The sequence below is a fragment of the Euprymna scolopes genome, chromosome 5 (assembly GCF_053919585.1).
Source record: "Euprymna scolopes isolate OS-2025 chromosome 5, ASM5391958v1, whole genome shotgun sequence".
In the NCBI taxonomy this organism is placed as follows: domain Eukaryota; kingdom Metazoa; phylum Mollusca; class Cephalopoda; order Sepiida; family Sepiolidae; genus Euprymna; species Euprymna scolopes.
Window position 1 is genome coordinate 15,982,715 of NC_136486.1, and position 18,320 is coordinate 16,001,034.

Sequence of the window (18,320 nt, forward strand, 5' to 3'; positions counted from 1 at the left end):
TCGCCTTGATAAGTGGTGATGTTTATGTAATAAAAAGTATACTAATTAATAGAATAATCAATATTTTTGTTCCATTCCGACTAATCGAGCAAGTATCTTAGATGGAACATAAATACGTTTTTATTCACCTATTCGAAACAAACGACAGGGTTTATAACTTTATCTATTCATACTGATAAGTCTAATAAGAGGAAACATATATGTACGTGGCTAAATTATAAGTATATTGATTTGATATGACTCTGTTATACGGGATATAACTATCTTATAGTATATATATATATATATATATATATATATATATATATATATATAGTCTTTGAAGTTTTTTAACATTTGAAACTACACTAAAAATTACTTATCATTCGTTAAAAAAAAAACACTTAGTCAGTAAGTCATTTAATCACCTGCAATCACTGCATCAACTCTCTCGAATTTACTATAATACCAATTTTTTTTATTTTTCAAGGGATCATCAGTTGTTTTTATTTTTCAAGGGATCATCAGTTGTTTACCATGAAACACACATATATATATACACACATATATATATATATATCATAACTATGTTATAATATATGTATTTTAGTTATGTCTTTGTCCTACCATAAAACAAGTTTTATTTAATGTTTTTCGTAGATTGCAAATCGCATTGCATTCACGATCTGAATGTTTCAGCTTTCTGTTGCAGATATTGACGGTGTGACACTCTAAGAAAGCAATCACTGTCAATTAAAAGCTCGGGAAATTAAGTAGCTGGAAGTTGCTTTTGTATTATTATAGAATCAATACGCAATAGAATATTATATATTACGAGGAATAATTTACCTGGTGAACTAATTCGCAAGAAAAAGAAATAACAATACTCATAATGTTGTTCATCAAATTCCGTCTGTGTTTGTTTACAATTTAACCTCAACTAATATTTGGGCTTGACGATATTAAAAATAGCCTTTCTTCTCTTTTAGATTTTTTTTACAGGAGAATATGTTACATTAGACCAGCCAAGATTACACTTGTGTAATTATAGATATTCCTTTGTAAAAATTCTTCTATTGTATCTATAAGAGAAGAAAGACGATTTTTAAGACCGGATTATTTCGATCTTCAATAGTTATTGGATTAATTTCTGTACAAAACATATCTAAGAATACTGCCAGAATATAAATTACGTTTGTGTGAAACTTGCAAAATATGGGTCCAGGCGTTTCGGAATCTATAAGGAAGAAACTCACACACACACAAAGTGATTCATATAGAGACAGAAATAATGAAATTTGAGATGACATAACTTTTGCAAAATGATTATTTAGTTGTCTTTATATAGTTATAGTGGGTTTCTTTATAAATATGTTTATTTCTTATTTGTTTGAAACATTTCAACTTTAAGCTTCGTTTTAAAGAATTCCCGTTTTTTTTTTGTTTTGTTTTTTTGCTTACAGTTATAATTAATGGTTCGGAACCGACACAGCTTTTACTTGGAGTCATGCTGGTTGCAATTCCGAATGATACCAAAGTGGAAGATAAAAGTCTTGGAACATTCAAGGTTGGTTTTCTTTTCTTTACTAAAAATCTTTCTCTGTTTGTCTACAAATTCTTAGCTACCCACAGGTGAACCAATGAACGTTCACAGCTATAACATATGTAAATAATAACATTTTTATAATAAAAGAAACAAATGCTATTTAATATATGCAATATCAATTCATATAGAAATGCCGAAGAATATTAATCCATTCCTAGAACCGTCCGTCTGCGAAACAAGATACCTGGGAACTGCTTCATGTCTGACTATAACATGGTCGTTTTCAAGCCCAATGTAAATAAGTTTTAGTTGACACGTCCTCTTAAATAACAAGGCCTTACACAAGCCCCGCTCTTACTGATCATCATGAAGTGTCATTACCAACAACTTTACACTTATTAACCCTTATCCTAGAATGTCTTTTGGCCTTGATAAGCGGTGACTTTTAAGTAAAAAAAACACAACAATCTCTATAGATTAGTTAGCGTTCACTTGAACTCAGAATAATGTGTCCCTATCTTCCACGTTTTTTGCTCCATAACTATCTTATTCTATCTATATATCTATTCTATTTTTGTTTCTATATTTTTTCGTTTGGTTTTAAGCTGTACAAATCGTGTGCACCGCCATATTGAATAAAGCCATGCTGCAATGCGATGAACGTACCAAATATACAGTTTTGTAAATAAATAAAACTAAACTAAATTTAAAACGTATTTTCTTTTAAATAAGTTTTCCTATAATGTTATCAACGAAGAACGTTAAAAACTAATGCCTCCTATTTGTTTTTCACCCGAATAAACCAGAGTGGACTGAAAATTGCATTGTAATGATGACTGAACTAAGGCATTCATGACCTGAAAATTTCATTGCGCTTTTGTTGAGATTGACTATGTGAGAGTCTAGAGAAGCATTTCCTGCCATGGACGTACGTTAGAGGCAAAGCTGTGTCATTAAATTCCTGGCAGAAAAACACATTGAGAATGATGTAACTATGTAGAAAAATAATTTCTGGAGCACAAATGCTTGCTCATTTTAGTGATAACATTTCGTTTTTGTAGCTCTTCAGCTTTTAGAATTTTAAAAATAAGAGACTTTAGGTTATTATTAAATGACTGATTTGCTTCAATATTAAGCAATAAAAGATCGAAGATTAAATCTTATATGCGTTCTTCAGAATTTTCGAATATAATTCTTTGCTTCCTTTGTTGCAGCTCATTTGACTCAATTATATAGTGGTCTTCACAAATCCGCTACTTTGATACTTCGATATAAGATAGCTTTCAATTTCAGTAGCTTTTTCACCGCAAAGACTGTGACATATAGAATTCTCTTCTTTCTTACTGTATCTCTCCATTTTGTTTCCAAGACTTAAGTCAATACCCATCTCCGTTCTTGAATTAATAATATTTCGTGCTTTATAAGTTCTTACATCAAATGGATTTTTGTGTGCAGTAAGACAGATTTTTTCTGAGAAGTTTAGTTTTTGAAATGGTTTAAGCCCAGAACTCTTATAAGCATAGGTCCTTGTGCTAATATGTTCAATAACTCTCCTGGGAGTGGATATTACATTTAGTACGTGATCAATATAAGAGAAAAATGAACTTACACATTACTTGTTTTAATTAAGCGTTCTTGTGGAAATAAATACGGATCTGCTTGCGCATAATTTTATGCCCCATTTCATTGCCACGTTTCAATTAATATATTGGAGACCACATATGAATATATGAATGAATAAAATATAAGTGCGGTAGAAGGTATAGACACGTATAATGATAAGAATAACAATATATAATAAATAAAATAATAAATGAGCCCCAATGGATATTGATATTTTAATTTGTTTTCCAACTACAGGGTGACCCAAAAAAGCGGGCCCCAACTCTAATTAGGTCCCGTTTCTTAGTTATTTGTCTGAATGAAATGAAACTTTGGTCATAACTAGTTTATTATATTAAAAACATCACATCAAAACACTAGGGTCTTTGGTCTTTTTTTCTCCGTTGACTGTAAAATGTTCAGAAAAACAATTGAATGTCCTCTGGGTTCTTTTTTTTTTGGGGGGGGTCACCGTGTATTATGTATTATATGAACAGAAAAGAGCGCCCATAGCTAATAGCTATGAAATTTGCACACCTTGTGCATTTGCAAGAAAGAATACACTTCGTTAACTTTTAGATTAAGTGTAAATGAAAATGTTCAAGTCACAAAACGAAACGGCATGCGTAAAAAAAAAACGCATAAGATCAAGATCGCTCGTTTATCTTAACCAGGTTGAGACACCGGGTTTACTTTGATCACCGACGTAAAGCAACGTTGAGAATGGTCAGGACTAGATGGGAGATGATAATAATAGATACTTCATTTACTAACACTTTATTTTCTTTAAAATAATACGTTCCTCTCAGTGTTTTTGCATAAAAAGTAAATAATTAAATAATGAATTGTTCGTAACTAGAAACTCGAGAATAATTTGTGTGTAAACATTTTTTTAAATTTATTTATGTATTTATTTTTTTTTTTTGCTGTTGAGAAAATATTTGCTTCATTGTCTCTGAATAAAACTTTTATTTTTGTTCGTCCCAATCAAAGACATAATTATGATGACCAATCGGTTCTTGTTATATCACCAACATTAAGCAACGCTGGACTTGGTCAGTACAAGATGGGTGATAATTTGGGAATATCAGGCGCTGTATGTAGGAGGACGCTGACACTTCTCTGCAAGAACTGCAAAAACTTAACGACATAATCTCCCCTAAAAGAGATATTCATCTGACTATGGACTACTTGTGAATTTGATATTTCCTAGACATTTCTGCCTTCAGGGGGAAGCCAGGTTAACTTGCAAGGAGTGAATGGCGCTGGATTAATACAGCAAATCAAGATTCCATTAACTTGACAGAGTTGTGATGTTTTACACCGTTTTTTTCCTCAAGAGCGGGTCCTTACACCAAAGCTAGAGAGGATAGTCAAAGAGTCAATTAGATGGAAAGCATCTTGTGTACGATGTTTACTGGACTAAGCAGAATTAACTTCTGGAGTACGGTGATGTTGTTTCTGATTCCCAAGGAGTTCAGCTATTTCATAAGATCATCAGGAATTGAGCCAAGCGCACATATGATTATTGGCCAGACAGAAGTTTCTTTATTTCATAATCTAGCAATCTCCACCTTCAGTTTCTGATAGTTCCGTAGTGTCTCGTTCTTCTCGTCTGTTAAGTTTATGGTATTTGGGCCAAACACATCAATAATTTGTCATTCATTAATATTTTTGTTCATAACTACAATATTATTATTATTATTATTATTATTATTATTATTCACATTTTATGTCTGGCTGTAAATATTGCCGATTTTATACTGATAGGCGGATCATAACAAATGAACATAGAGTATCAACGTCTTGACTCAGTCTTAGCACTTTCCGCAAGATTCTGGCGATTCCGAACAAGACAGTTTTTTTTAATTACTCCAATAGTGCAATAGATCCCAATTTTCTCGATCCACTTTTGTCACACTTCCCAGGGCTCCCATCAAAATAGATACAACTTCTACCTTCTTTAACTTCAACAACTGTTTTATCTCCCTTTTCAAGTCTTCATACTTCTCGACCTTCTCTTTTTCATCCACATTTTCCATCTGCTATATCAATGATTATTGCCCTAGGTTCCTTTTTCTTCCAACAAAACTAAATCTGGTCTCCTTGCTGCAATCACATAATCACGTTGGATATTAATATCCCACAATAATTTCATATTATCACTGTCCACCACCCCTTCTGGGACATGCTCATACCATTTTTTACTGTACTCCAAACCTCTTTTCTTGTATATATCCCAATGGACCTTTCTCGCTACATTGTTATGCCGCCTCCTGTGTTCGTTTTCACCTACTGACAAGGTGTTAGGCATTCTCGCCTTTCTGTCCACACAGTCGACGTGGGGGACTTTCAGTTGTTATATTATTATTATCATTATTATTATTATTATTATTATTATTGTTGTTGTTGTTGTTGTTGTTATTATTATCATTATCATTATCATTATTATTATTATTATTATTATTATTATTAATATTATTAGTATTATTATTATTATTGTTGTTGTTATTATTGTTGTTATTATTATTATTATTATTATTATTATTATTACTATTATTATTATTATTATTATTAATATTATTAATATTATTATTATTATTATTTTTATTATTATTATTATTAGTAGTAGTAGTAGTAGTAGTAGTAGTAGTAGTAGTAGTAGTAGTAGTATAAAAGTACATTTTGGAATATACGTTGAAATATAATTTTAGTTTCTATCAATCAATTATCTATTGAAATCAAAAATAAAATAAGGGAAAACTAAAACGATTCTTTAGATAAAAATAAACTTTTATAAAGTTTTTAATTATTTTTCCAACATTCTACCTGTCAATATCTACCAACTCAAGTAACGGCGTATATGTCTTTGTTTTGTTCGCCTATAGATAAGTATCGGCGTCGAATGTTCTAGTTCATATCTTGATTCATTTAATTCTAAATATGGTGTTATGTGTATGTATTCATCCAAGCGTTACGTAAAAATAATAACTATATGCATTATATTTCATAGTTTCGTCCTAATTAGGTTTGCTCATGCTCAGTGAAGCTCTTAATTTTCTCTTTTTTTCTAGCACTGTGTGAAAGCAAACCTATGAGAACGAAAATGGCAGACATCTTTTTTCACTCAAAGTTATACACTTTTTTGTGTGACGTCAGAAGGGCTTAGTTTTGTATGTTAGTCTAATACAACGTTTCCTCTGATGTAGAGATCCATCACGTGGTTTTTATAATCGTCATAAAATTACGTAACTTTCTCCGAGAGAGCAGAATTAAAGAAATAGTTCTCAGATGCTGCCAACACTAACCTTGTTTCTTTCAATAATTACAAGAAACCTTCCCTACCGCCAATAGCAATGCCCAATAAATTTTTATCTGAAAGTACATCTTTTAAACTCCTAGGCCTAACGTTCACAGGAAACATGAGTTCGAACAATTACATTGAGAACATTGCCAGAACCACGTGCTAGAAAGCTATTAACGCCCCAAAGTATCCTATACATCTATAAGGCCCCCATTCGACCATTAATACAGTAGTGTTGTCATATTTGGGCTGGTGCATCTGCCACTAGTCTCTTGCTCCTAGACAAGGTTCAAAAAAGAGTCGCCAATCTGATAGGTCTTGAACTGTCAGCTTAATTTCAGCCTCTGTCACATCGACGAAATGTTGCATCCCGCTGCCTGTTCTACAAGTACTTTAACGGTGAATGCTCTGACGAACTGCAAGCACTTGTACCCCCTCGACGTAAATACCCCCGACAAACCCGACAAACAGCTAAATTCCACCCATTCACAGTAGATATCCATGGCTACAAGACAGCGTTCTACTCCAGTAGTTTCTTCCCCAGAACAGCTAGACTTTGGAATTCCCTTCCGGGTCCCTGCTTCCCCGACTGTACTGACATGCAGAAGTTCAAGTGTAACGTGTTGCCCAACTTCCTACACAGTACCCCTGATGCTTATGTCCCTGATAGTAGTCCCCTACAACAAAATGGCAATGTGCCTTGTTTGGGGTGAAAATGCAATAAAAAATACCTATTTGTCTATTGATAAAATTAAAAAAACAAAAACAATATATGCATTGGTGACTTACAAAAAAACAAAACTAGCGTTGTCCAGGATTGAAATGAGATTTAATGTATTTGCACAGAGTTTATCAATCCATTTTATACATACATATATATATATATATATATATATATATATATATATATATTATATGAAATAAATTCATAGAGTGAAGCCCCAAGTTATACTGAACGTTGATTAGTTAGAGGAAGTATAAATAAAGTAGCATTAATCATAATAAATGTCGGTAAACTTATAGTTTTTTAATACTCCTTAGACATATCCAGTGGTTAACAAAAATTAATCAGAACCAGTGTGTCTACTTTTTCTTCAAACATACTTATTTTCGTACTTGCAATAATTTAAGTTCAAGTTTATTAACAACATGGACAAATAAGCAATAGTTTTTCAAAAGTTTTTAATACGTGAATAGAGATTGTATAGATGAAATTATAAATTCCATGAGGAACTTAGCAGATGGATCTGTGTTTCGACCTTAATACATCTCGACGTGTCGACGTAGCACCAAAATCAGATGCTAAATGTAATATGGACTTTTAAGAGAGTTGCTTAACATACTACCACTAGGACATATACTTATAAGAGTTGTGAGCCTAAAATATTTAAAAACAAACTTCTCAAAAAGTTATCGTTATACTAACTCACTACAAACAAATGCACTTAATGTAAAAATGTATAAAGAATAAAAGATGATAGACGCAAAGGCTGGAGATTATTATTGATCTTAGTCTTGAAACCACACACAACAGAGATAGTCATCAGGAAGAGGATTCTACAGATCTGCAGTTCTTTTTTGTGGAAAGGCTACTGGAATCGCAAGTTATATTATATCGAAGTATCAAAGCAGTGAATTAGTGAATACCACTTTATCAACGAATCAAACGAGCTGCAACAAAGGAAGCAGGAAGTAGATAAGAAAATTCGTAAGAACGTATCTGAAGATTTCGTCTTCAATCTTCTGCTCTTAAATATGGAAGCAATTCGGACACTTTATATAGACGAGGGTCGTTTCAGAAATAAAGTCTCTTATATTTTGTAACTAAAAAAACTGAAGAGCTACAATGGCCGTAGTAGTAGTACGATTAAAACGAGTGATTTTTGTGCTCTTGAATTATTTTTCGACGTAGTGACCACCATTCTTAATGCACGTTTTGTAGCGCCTCGGTCGGAAACTTCCGAAGCGTGTTGCCTTCCTTACACCTGTGTCGCAACTCTGAAATCAACGAACCCATCCTCTAGTTCTGCGGACATTAAATGTACCGGCTTCGTACACGTTCAACAGGAGTCAATGAATGCTGATTGCTTCAATTTTGTTTCACATGGAGAAATTCAATTTAACATATCTGCTTCTGACGCACATCAAGGGTTGTTTTCTTACAGTCTCGAACCGTTAATAGCTGTAACAGAGAGATAACACTTTTAGGTGATGACTGCATGAGTTCAGTCATCATAACAATGCAATTTTACATCCATTTTTGTCTATTCGAACGAAATAAAATATAGAAGGCTTTGTTTTGGAACTCCCTTCGTATATTGATTCATTGGTGAGCAAGCGGATCTTCGCAGAGATTTGAAATTCGAACAAACAGTCATAAAAGCATCTACTACTCTGGGCTAAAACAAAACTCGCTGCTGAATTAAAAGTCAAGCACTATATACTCTCTATATATTTTTCTTTATCTTTTTTTATTGTACATTTTTACCAGACGAAATCTCTTGGTAAAATAATTTTATTTCTTTAATGTATTTTGCTTTAAAATTCGAAAAAGTTAGTCGGGATTCCTCGAACGTAACATCAATAAATGTACAAAAAAAAAAAAACTATTCGCATGGTTTAATTTGTGTTTTACTTTCGATTTCATTTCATAAATACGGCCTGTTTCTCTTCTACCGCTCCAGTAGACATCTCACTCCTGATGCAGTTCTCTACCTATATAAAAGCTCGGTAGGCCAACGATGGAGTACTGTTGCCACATCTGGGCAGAAGATACTAGAAAGACGTTTTCCTGCCTTGACAGAGTTCAAAATAGACTTCGTAGCTTAGTGGGGGATGCCCTTTTTCTCTTCCCTGCAATCTTTTTCCCACAGAAGAGACGTCGCGAGCCTGTTTGTGCTTTATCGTTATTTTCATGGTAAGTGCTCATCTGAGTTTTAATCTATGGTCCACCCTCGCCAAACTTTCACGAAAAACACTCGTCTGGCCGAAACCACTATCAATAATTTCCCAAACTCTTTCTCTGTGCTTAGACCTAAATGTAGATTCCACGAACAAAGCTTCTTTCTTAGAACTGCACGCCTGTGGAACTCTTTTCCGAATGGCTGCTTTCCAGCTGACTACAATATGGTTGTCTTCAAGTCCAACGTAAACAAGTTCTTAATGAAACGCCCCCTAAGTAATCCAATTCACAAAATTCCCACTACTTATGGTTACTACGCTATAATCGCATTGACTAATGTATACCCATTAACCCTTATCCTCGAGTTGCCTACGGGCCTTAATAAGTGGTGATTCCTGTGGAAAAAATCCGGATACACACTCTAGCACGCCATTAGAAGTCTGTATTAGAATACGTAAACGTCTCATCCTTCATAGGACCATTAAGGTAAAGTTGAAGAGTTCGTCGTTAATAAATCTTTCGTACGTATCATAAAAGACATACAAATGAAATTCCTAACATGAAGTATCGTATACCATTCTACAAGATTTGTCAGGGAAAGCCTGTAAAACAAGAAGTATTACGTAATTAAGACCCCTATGATTTAAAACCATGTATTTTAACCACAAAAGCACATTCGATAACAAGGAAAACGCCGAATAAAAACAGCACCAGCGAGCCACTTGGGAGTTAAAAGAAAGCGACTTTCGCTTATAGTAGAGAAGAATAAGTTCGACGAATCAATACATGCAGAACTTTAAAAACATTAAAACAATGTCACGTTTTAATACACAAAAGCAAAGGCCCCATTGTTTAAAAAATAACAATGGGAAAGGTTACTTAAAAGTTAACTGAAACTTTGTCATAAAAAGCACGACCATTGGCTGCTGAAAACGTAAGCAGGAATAAAAAAAATCTGATTTGTTAATAAACAAACTGAATACACAGTGTATATAAAAAGCGGGCACTAACATCTATTACATGCATCAGCCTGGCGATTCCTTTTTTTTCTTTTTTTTACACAGTGGTCACCACTTATCAAGGCACAGAAGCCACTCATGGATAAGGGTCATTGCAAGTACATTACGTTAGTGTGGAGATTTGATGAAGTGTTTACTTAAGGGGGCGGTTCATTAGGGATTTGTTTACGTTGGACTTGAACACATCCAAGTCGTAGTCAGGTGGGAAGCAGGCATACGGAACAGAGTTCCACAGGCGTGCAGTTCTAAGAAAGAAGCTTCGTTCATGGAATCCACGTTTTGATTTAGCAACAGATAAAGAATGGAGGAAATTTTTGACAGTGGAGTCAGCTAGACGGGTGTTTTTCGTGAAAGATTGGGGAGGGGGACCAGAGATTGGAGTTCAGACGAGCACCTGGTATGGAAATAACGATAAAACAAGGATAGACTCGCAACGTCTCTTCTGTGGGAGAGAGGTTGCAGGGTAGAGAAAAGGACATCCCCCACTAAGCCTCACGATAATTAAACGCGGAAATGTATGTGTAATTTAATTTCCATATACGTTTTTTACACATTTCTTTATATATATGCGCTTATATATTTACGCATATACATATACTTATAAAGAAGAATTATTATCTTTATGCCTACATACACTAGTGTTTCATACTTTCGCAATTATAAGTCCAAGAAGTGACAATTCCTACTAGTCTGGAGATTGGAAGTCAGCTACAAAGTTACCTTTTTCTTCCCGGGCACTAGCGTTTGTCACGAAAATTACCACCTATAAATGTCAAAGGCGGTCACAACAGTAAACACTCGAGAGGGTCCAAACGAGAGAAAATCGTAAACATTGCAGAACGTTCGTTCACTGCTTTTTGTTTTATTTCCCATACAGTGCTCAACTTTGTATTTCTTAAGTAAGCTAATAATTATGAATAATAGTTATTACTTGTATACATATAGTCACTAATGTGTAATGCTTTCGCAATCATCATAGCAGAAAGTGACTATTGGACTGAGGACCGCTTGTGAATCTGATATTCCCATAGACATTTCCTCTCTCGGATGAAGCCGATTCAAACTGCCTAGAAATAGCCGCCGATTATTGAACAGTCCGCAGCAACTTCTAACATGCAATAGTTTACTCAGTTGATTCTAATTTCTTGACTCTCCACGAGAGAGAGAGAAACAGTAACTAGGGCAGTTTTGTGTTTATATAGCTCCACTCAAAGCGGTTCTTTGAATTAGAAAAAAATAAAGTCTAAACAAATTTTTCATTTATGGAATGACGAAATGAGCAAATGAAGAACAGCGTCCGAAAAGCCACTGCATTTTGTAATGTAATTTCTACAATATATTTGATATGTCTTCTATTATATTAAAAGAACTGTGTGTCTCGGTGTGCGTGTGTCTGTGTGTGAGTGAGTTCTCTATGAACTCGAAAACAGCTGGAACGATTTTTGTAAAATTTCATACAAAAGTACTTTATATGCTTGGTAGTGTTCTTAGATTGATTTTATATCAGAATGTCTTCGATAAGTATCGATAATCGATAATTCAAATAATCCTATGAAATAATGAAAAGTCGATTTTAATCAAATTTTACACCTTACACAGCCTAAGATCACAAGTGCATTTGAGAAGTTTGATTGTTATACAAACCGAAAGGCCCGGCATATAAAATCAACAGTAGAGTTCTTGATATGACAGGGGCGCGTTCGAAATGAATGTTTCTGCTTAAAGCACAATTGCACCATGATACTTGACTATTTCATTTTAAACATCAATTCAAGCTATTATCACCTAAACAACCTGTAAGACCAGGCATATAAAATCAACAATAGGTTCTTAGATATGACAGGGGCGCGTTCGAAATACGTTTCTAATCAGAGAACAATTGAAGCATGATACTTGAATTTTGCATTTTACATTTTAATGCAAGCCATTATATATAACAATAATTAAAAAAAAATAAACAGTAGGTTCTCTACAGTACAATGTAGACTACAGTATACTGTGAACTAAGATACTGCAAAGAGTATGTGAATTTTCCTTGAGATGCACTGCGACGGGTCGTCATTTAGAGCAGGTAATCAATCGATTTGATCGAAAAATTGGCGATTTCGACGATTTCGATGACAATTAAAATATAAGAGGGTGAAACATTCGTTGATCATCATTCGATTCCGGACAACGTCGGGCCATTCTGCTAGTATGTTATAAATGGCGAAATAAAAATGTAAATTATCTAAAAGAAAAGCAACTTGAGGCAGTTAACTCAAACATGAAATCGCTGAAAATGGTGAGATCCTTGTACTACTCCATTAGATATCTCACTGATTATGCAATTTTCTTTTTATATAAAAGCCAGGTACATCAAAGGATGGAGTACTGTTGCCACATCTGGGCAGGAGCTGATAGAAAGACCTTATCCTGTCTTAACAGAGTTCAAAATAGACTTCGTAGCGTAGTTGAGGATGTCTTTTCTCTTCCCTGCAGACTATTTTCCACAGAAGAGACGTTGCCAGCCTTTCTCTGCTTTATCGTTATTTTCATGGCAAATGCTCGTCTGAGCTACAATATGTGGTTCGCCACCCCCCTCGCCAAACTTTAACGAAAAAACACCCGTCTAGCTGAAGCCACTGACAATAATTTCCCCCACTTTTTATCAGTGAAGAATATTTCTTTCTTAAAACTGCACGTCTGTCGAACTCTCTTCCATTTGCCTGTTCTCCAGCTGACAAAAATTTGCTAATCTTCAAGTCCAACGTAAACAAATTTTTGATGAACCGCTCTCTTAAGTAATAAAATTTACCAAAATTCCACTACTAACGATTACTACGATATTATCCCATCGAATACTGTACACTCAATAACCATTATCCTCGAATGACCGTTGGGCCTTGATAAGTGGTGAGTCCTAAGTAAAAAAAAAGCATTTCCAAGTTACTTTGATCCTTATTTAGGTTCACATTGAGAGAAACAGTAACTGTTCTACCGTACGGACGCCAATAGTTATATAACTTAATTACAATCGCTTTGCTGATGCTGTTCATTTCCACACGATAAAATAAGCCTCGGCCTTGAAATGCGAATGCAAGTGTATGGAAGATGTTAAATATGATTTTGCTTTGGGAAAATAATCAATAACCAAAATTCCTTTTTGATATTCTACATTTGATGCAGGTTTAAAAATGCAGCGTTTTTTTTTTTGTTTTTTTTTTTTTCTTTTTTTTTTTTGCTATCGTTTGCGTTTTTGGTTTTCATAACATTATGTAAAAGAAAAATCAAATTAAAAAATATTTTTGTGGCAATTTAATTCTAAGCAATTTGTGAAACTTTTCTAAGAATTCATGTTTTTTTTTTTTGCAGAACTTGTTTTGCGAAAACAAGAAACAGGTATTTTAATTGAATCAGGGTATTTAGCGATGGGAAAATTATTTCAAACCATAACCCTCTTATTTTCTAATGTTTTGTAAATAGGACATTGCACATTTGATTTTTAAAATCTATAAGATTATATATAATGATTACTTAACGAAAGGATAACATTAATCTATATTTATTAACTTCTCTCCGACATATGTTGGAAACGCCTTAAAAAATTCCTGTAAAATTTGTTAAATTTCTATTTGTTCGATGATGTATAAATTTATATAAAAAAAAGTCTTGCAACAGTAAGCCACTAACTTATTGCCAAAAAATGCAATGTAACACTGTGTAGACTGTTTAGCTCTGTACGATAATGTCTATAACCAAAACAGTAGATGTATGTATGGGTGTGTCTGTAAGCATTTAACCTATAAACTACAGGTCACATAACACTGGAATCAATAGGAAATAGTAATCATACGCTAGACATGGTTAATAATAAGTAAAATCTTTGTTTGGATGGATGAACAACGCATACAGAAATATGTGGTCAAGTTGAAATTCAAAATGTTCATTTCAACTTGCCAACATATGTTTATTAGTTTTATACATGCGCAAATCTATTCATTACTTGAAGTGATTTAATTTAAATTTTTGCTTATCTATCTCCTTGATAATTTAGGAAACGCGATTGGGATGTTAAATGTTTTGGTTTGGATTCTAGCTGATTGCACCATTTATTTAATATTAGAAATCACTGTTATATATTAGGTACAATATAATATTCAATAGCTAATTGATTCTGTGGTAATAAATAAGTAATTGACATGAATTAAAATATATTTAAACGTATTTTACGACCGGACAAGGCTGGGAATCCCTGCTAGTGTATAAATATTATCTTAAATTTATACAGGGTCACGCAAAAAACCGGCCCCAACTCTAATTAGGCCCCGTTTCGTAGTGTTTTGTCCGAATGAAATGAAACTTTGTTCATAACTAGTTTATTATATTCAAAACATCACATCAAAAGTCTAGGGTCTTTGACCCTTTTTCTCCGTTCATTGTAAAATGCTCAGAAAAACAATTGAATGCGCTCTGTTTTTTTTGGGCTCACCTGTAGATTCCTACACAAGTACCAATTCTTTATAAATCTCTAAATATTTCACTACAAAATTTTTATTGTGTCCCAATTACCGTAAAACACACATGTTAAATCTGCAGATATTTTCGTAAATATAAAAACACACTTATAGGGCCTTATCAATAGATTTTAGTTTCACCGGTAGTTTAAAATCAATAAATATATATATATATATATATATATATATATATATATATATATATATATATATATATATATATTAGTAGTGGAATATTTTGTTTTAAACAAAATTGAATTAAAAATTGATAATTAGAGGAATCATGCTTGTGTATCGGAAACAGGCACAGTTTTTTTCGATTCCGATACTGATTCCGATACTGATTCCGATACCCCAAATTATTTCAATCTTTCAGATTCTCGGTTCTAATTCCGATTAATCGTCCCAATATTATATATATATATATATATATATATATGTGTGTGTGTGTGTGTACATATATTAGTATATGCATATGTATGTATACCTATATAAATAAATATATATATATATACGTATATATTAGTATACATATGAATATATATTAAATTCAGTTGGCATTTACTGTCAAGAATTGTAAATCTCAACTGAATTAAAGGAATAAATTGTAAGATAGTCAACACCATGAACTTTGGAATATAGACGTTTATCATTCATTCACTACATTACTCTGTAATTCCATTGTCTTAAATAAGTATTGGTATGCATTATAAGGAAATAAAATGATTTCCACAGAACTATGTGAGTGTATATATATATATGTATATATATATATGTGTGTGTGTGTGGGTGTGGGTGTGTGTGTGGGTGTGTGGTTGTGTGTGTGTACTGAATCAATACCTGAGAAAGGAGCACTTTAAACTTTAATTAACTATTCGAGTATCGATGTATCCCGTATAAAGATCAAATATTAATCCGAAAAATCGGGCTCCTTGATTTCTGAGAACTTCGACTAAAGTAAAATGGAAAAAAAAAACTTTTTTTATCAGCTTTATCTCCACGCGAATTGTCGTCTTTTACCTTATTTCCATTGTCTGTATAGCTGACCTGCAAACATTTCAAATGGTTTATTACGCCTTCTACATGCATATTAAATGTTGTTAAACCTTAGAAGACAAAGCAAGAGAGCAAGAGATGTAATAAATTTTTTGTGATCGATTACTATAAATCGATATCACTTTTGATTTGAATAATTTCGATTGACTCGTCTATTTTATTTATTTGCAGCTCTATGACAACGAGGATGTCCTGCAGGTGGCCAGGCAATGCAATCACACAGTGATTGTGCATCGTTTCTTGTTGCCCAAAAAAGGGGTCTTTGTCGTATGGAAGGCACCACCCCGAGGGGCAGGTTGTGTCCAGTTCAGGTAAGAGTGTTGACACATAAGTATAGAGTAATGCAATAGAGTAATATAATAAATGCAAAGTATAGAATTTCACATCGCATGTAAATACAAAGAATAAAAAGAACTTTTCACAAATATGTATTCGTAGAGACCAAATAATATACTACTAACTTATAACAGATATTCTTTTTAGAAATTTATATATTTAACATTTTCTTACTACTGAGGCTATTCTCTATCTCAATAAATCTATTATATGAAGTATTGTTCTCATGTTTGAGATGAATCCCCATCTTATTCAAACGTTCTTGATAAAGAGCAGAAATATATATGTACTTTGATTAGCTCTATTCTTTCTTCACCTCTACAATCTCTCTTTCTTCAGACGTGATGTTGCTAGTCTCATTTTTTCTATAAATAATATCATTGCATGTGTTCTCTAGAAGTGTATGATTTATTTCCTTATTCAATTTGTTTCAGCTCCTTTGACTTTTTGGTCTAGTGGTCAATTCGTTTTTTTTTTTTACCTCATTATAATAGAGCTTCAATTTCCAATAACTTCATTCCAAGAACACCAGACCAGTGGAACTGTCTTTCTGCTATTTGTCTACCAATAATCTTGTTTGTTTTTCGAAACTAAGATTTTTCTATAAACATATTCCATTCTTGTTGGATGATTACATCAAGTGGCCTTATCTGAAGTTATTGTCACAAAATTCATTCTCAACTCTTATGAATAAGATCAGAGAAATCCTCTTCCAAGATGTATTGCTTTCATCACGGCTTACGAAATCCATCTATCCTCTGTCTAGCAACTCTCTAGAATATCAGAGGAAGGTTAGTAGGCGCTATACCTTTCCCAATGGCGATATGAAACTGTACAAGTTAGCGATGTTTATCTCCTCGGTGTATTATGAATATTTACTTACATCTAGTATCTCAACTCGTCACCCATCTGGTACTGACTAGGTCTAACAGTGTTTAACTTCAGTGATTAAATGAGAACAACTGTGTCAATGGGATTAAGCCATGTAGACTGCTCGGGCATATGTTATTAGGGTGATCTACCTTATTCCTCTACCGCATGGACTCTTCTTGTCACTAGAAATAAAGGTCTTATGATCAATTATCATAAATGAGATGCGAGTTGAAGGGAGAGAGAAGTCGCTGTCAATCCATTACTTTTGTAATTTTAGTTAATTTAATTTATCATTAATTTACTTTCTCTTCGTGTTATTTCTAAGTCAACAACGGATATGAATGAATAGATGAGCTGATAGATAAAAATGTTATATAAAAAAATATTTGAATTAAATAATTCTGAATATTTCTGCAAGGCTCACAGGATTAATTATTTTAAAGACTGAGAGCGAATGTATGGGCAGTGTTGGATATTTGAAGAGAAGCATTCGATTGGTTGCACACGCGGATCGATCCAATGTAAGGAATGCAAAACTTTCCACCATTGGAATGCATAATTTACCAGAAATATCGGTCCAATGATTAGAACAATAGACCATAGAAAATAGTAAACATTCCAAAGCGAGACACAGTCGGTCACAAAGCGAGGACAAACTGACTCATATTCTTCACTGCCAAACATCCGCACTATCTCCCCGCCATGAGCATTCACTGATTTCAACACCCGCCATAATTAGATCGAAAACTGTTGTCAGCGGACATAACAAAATATTTTTATAAAACAGCTGTGTTGTGTTTTATTCGCTGTCGGTGTGTATATAACGTAGATCACTCACAAAACTCGATTAAACTGAAAATCACATTTGAACTACTGGCTGCAACGAATATAAAACAGATATGAGAAAGAGAGAGTTTGCTAAGAGGGATTGATAGTGGATCGTGTGAATCAATATTTTGTGTAAGCTGGAAATACAAGGTTTGGACAAAAATAGAATTTAGTTTAATTCAAAGAATTCTGACGACGGCTATATCATGATGTTTGACTTTATTGAGTCCGAGCGAAGTGATTAGGTTGGAAATAATCTGTTCGAATATCGATTCAAGTAAGAAGATTATCCTGCAAGAAGAGTTGTGTAATTTCTCCTTGTAAAGCGTTTTAATGCATATCGATTTTTGTCAAGAAGTTTACAAATTCGTTAGGGATT

The 18,320-nt window shown here is 33.4% G+C and overlaps 1 protein-coding gene across 1 annotated transcript in view; it reads left to right on the forward strand.

The window, feature by feature from the left end:
- LOC145276710 (spondin-1-like) overlaps nt 1-18,320 on the forward strand; it is a 487,184-nt gene that overhangs the window by 381,931 nt on the left and 86,933 nt on the right. Inside the window, exons 2-3 of the mRNA XM_080127905.1 lie at nt 1,443-1,546; nt 16,076-16,215. Coding sequence (XP_079984031.1) covers nt 1,443-1,546; nt 16,076-16,215 — 244 coding nt within the window. The remainder of the gene's footprint in view (nt 1-1,442; nt 1,547-16,075; nt 16,216-18,320) is intronic.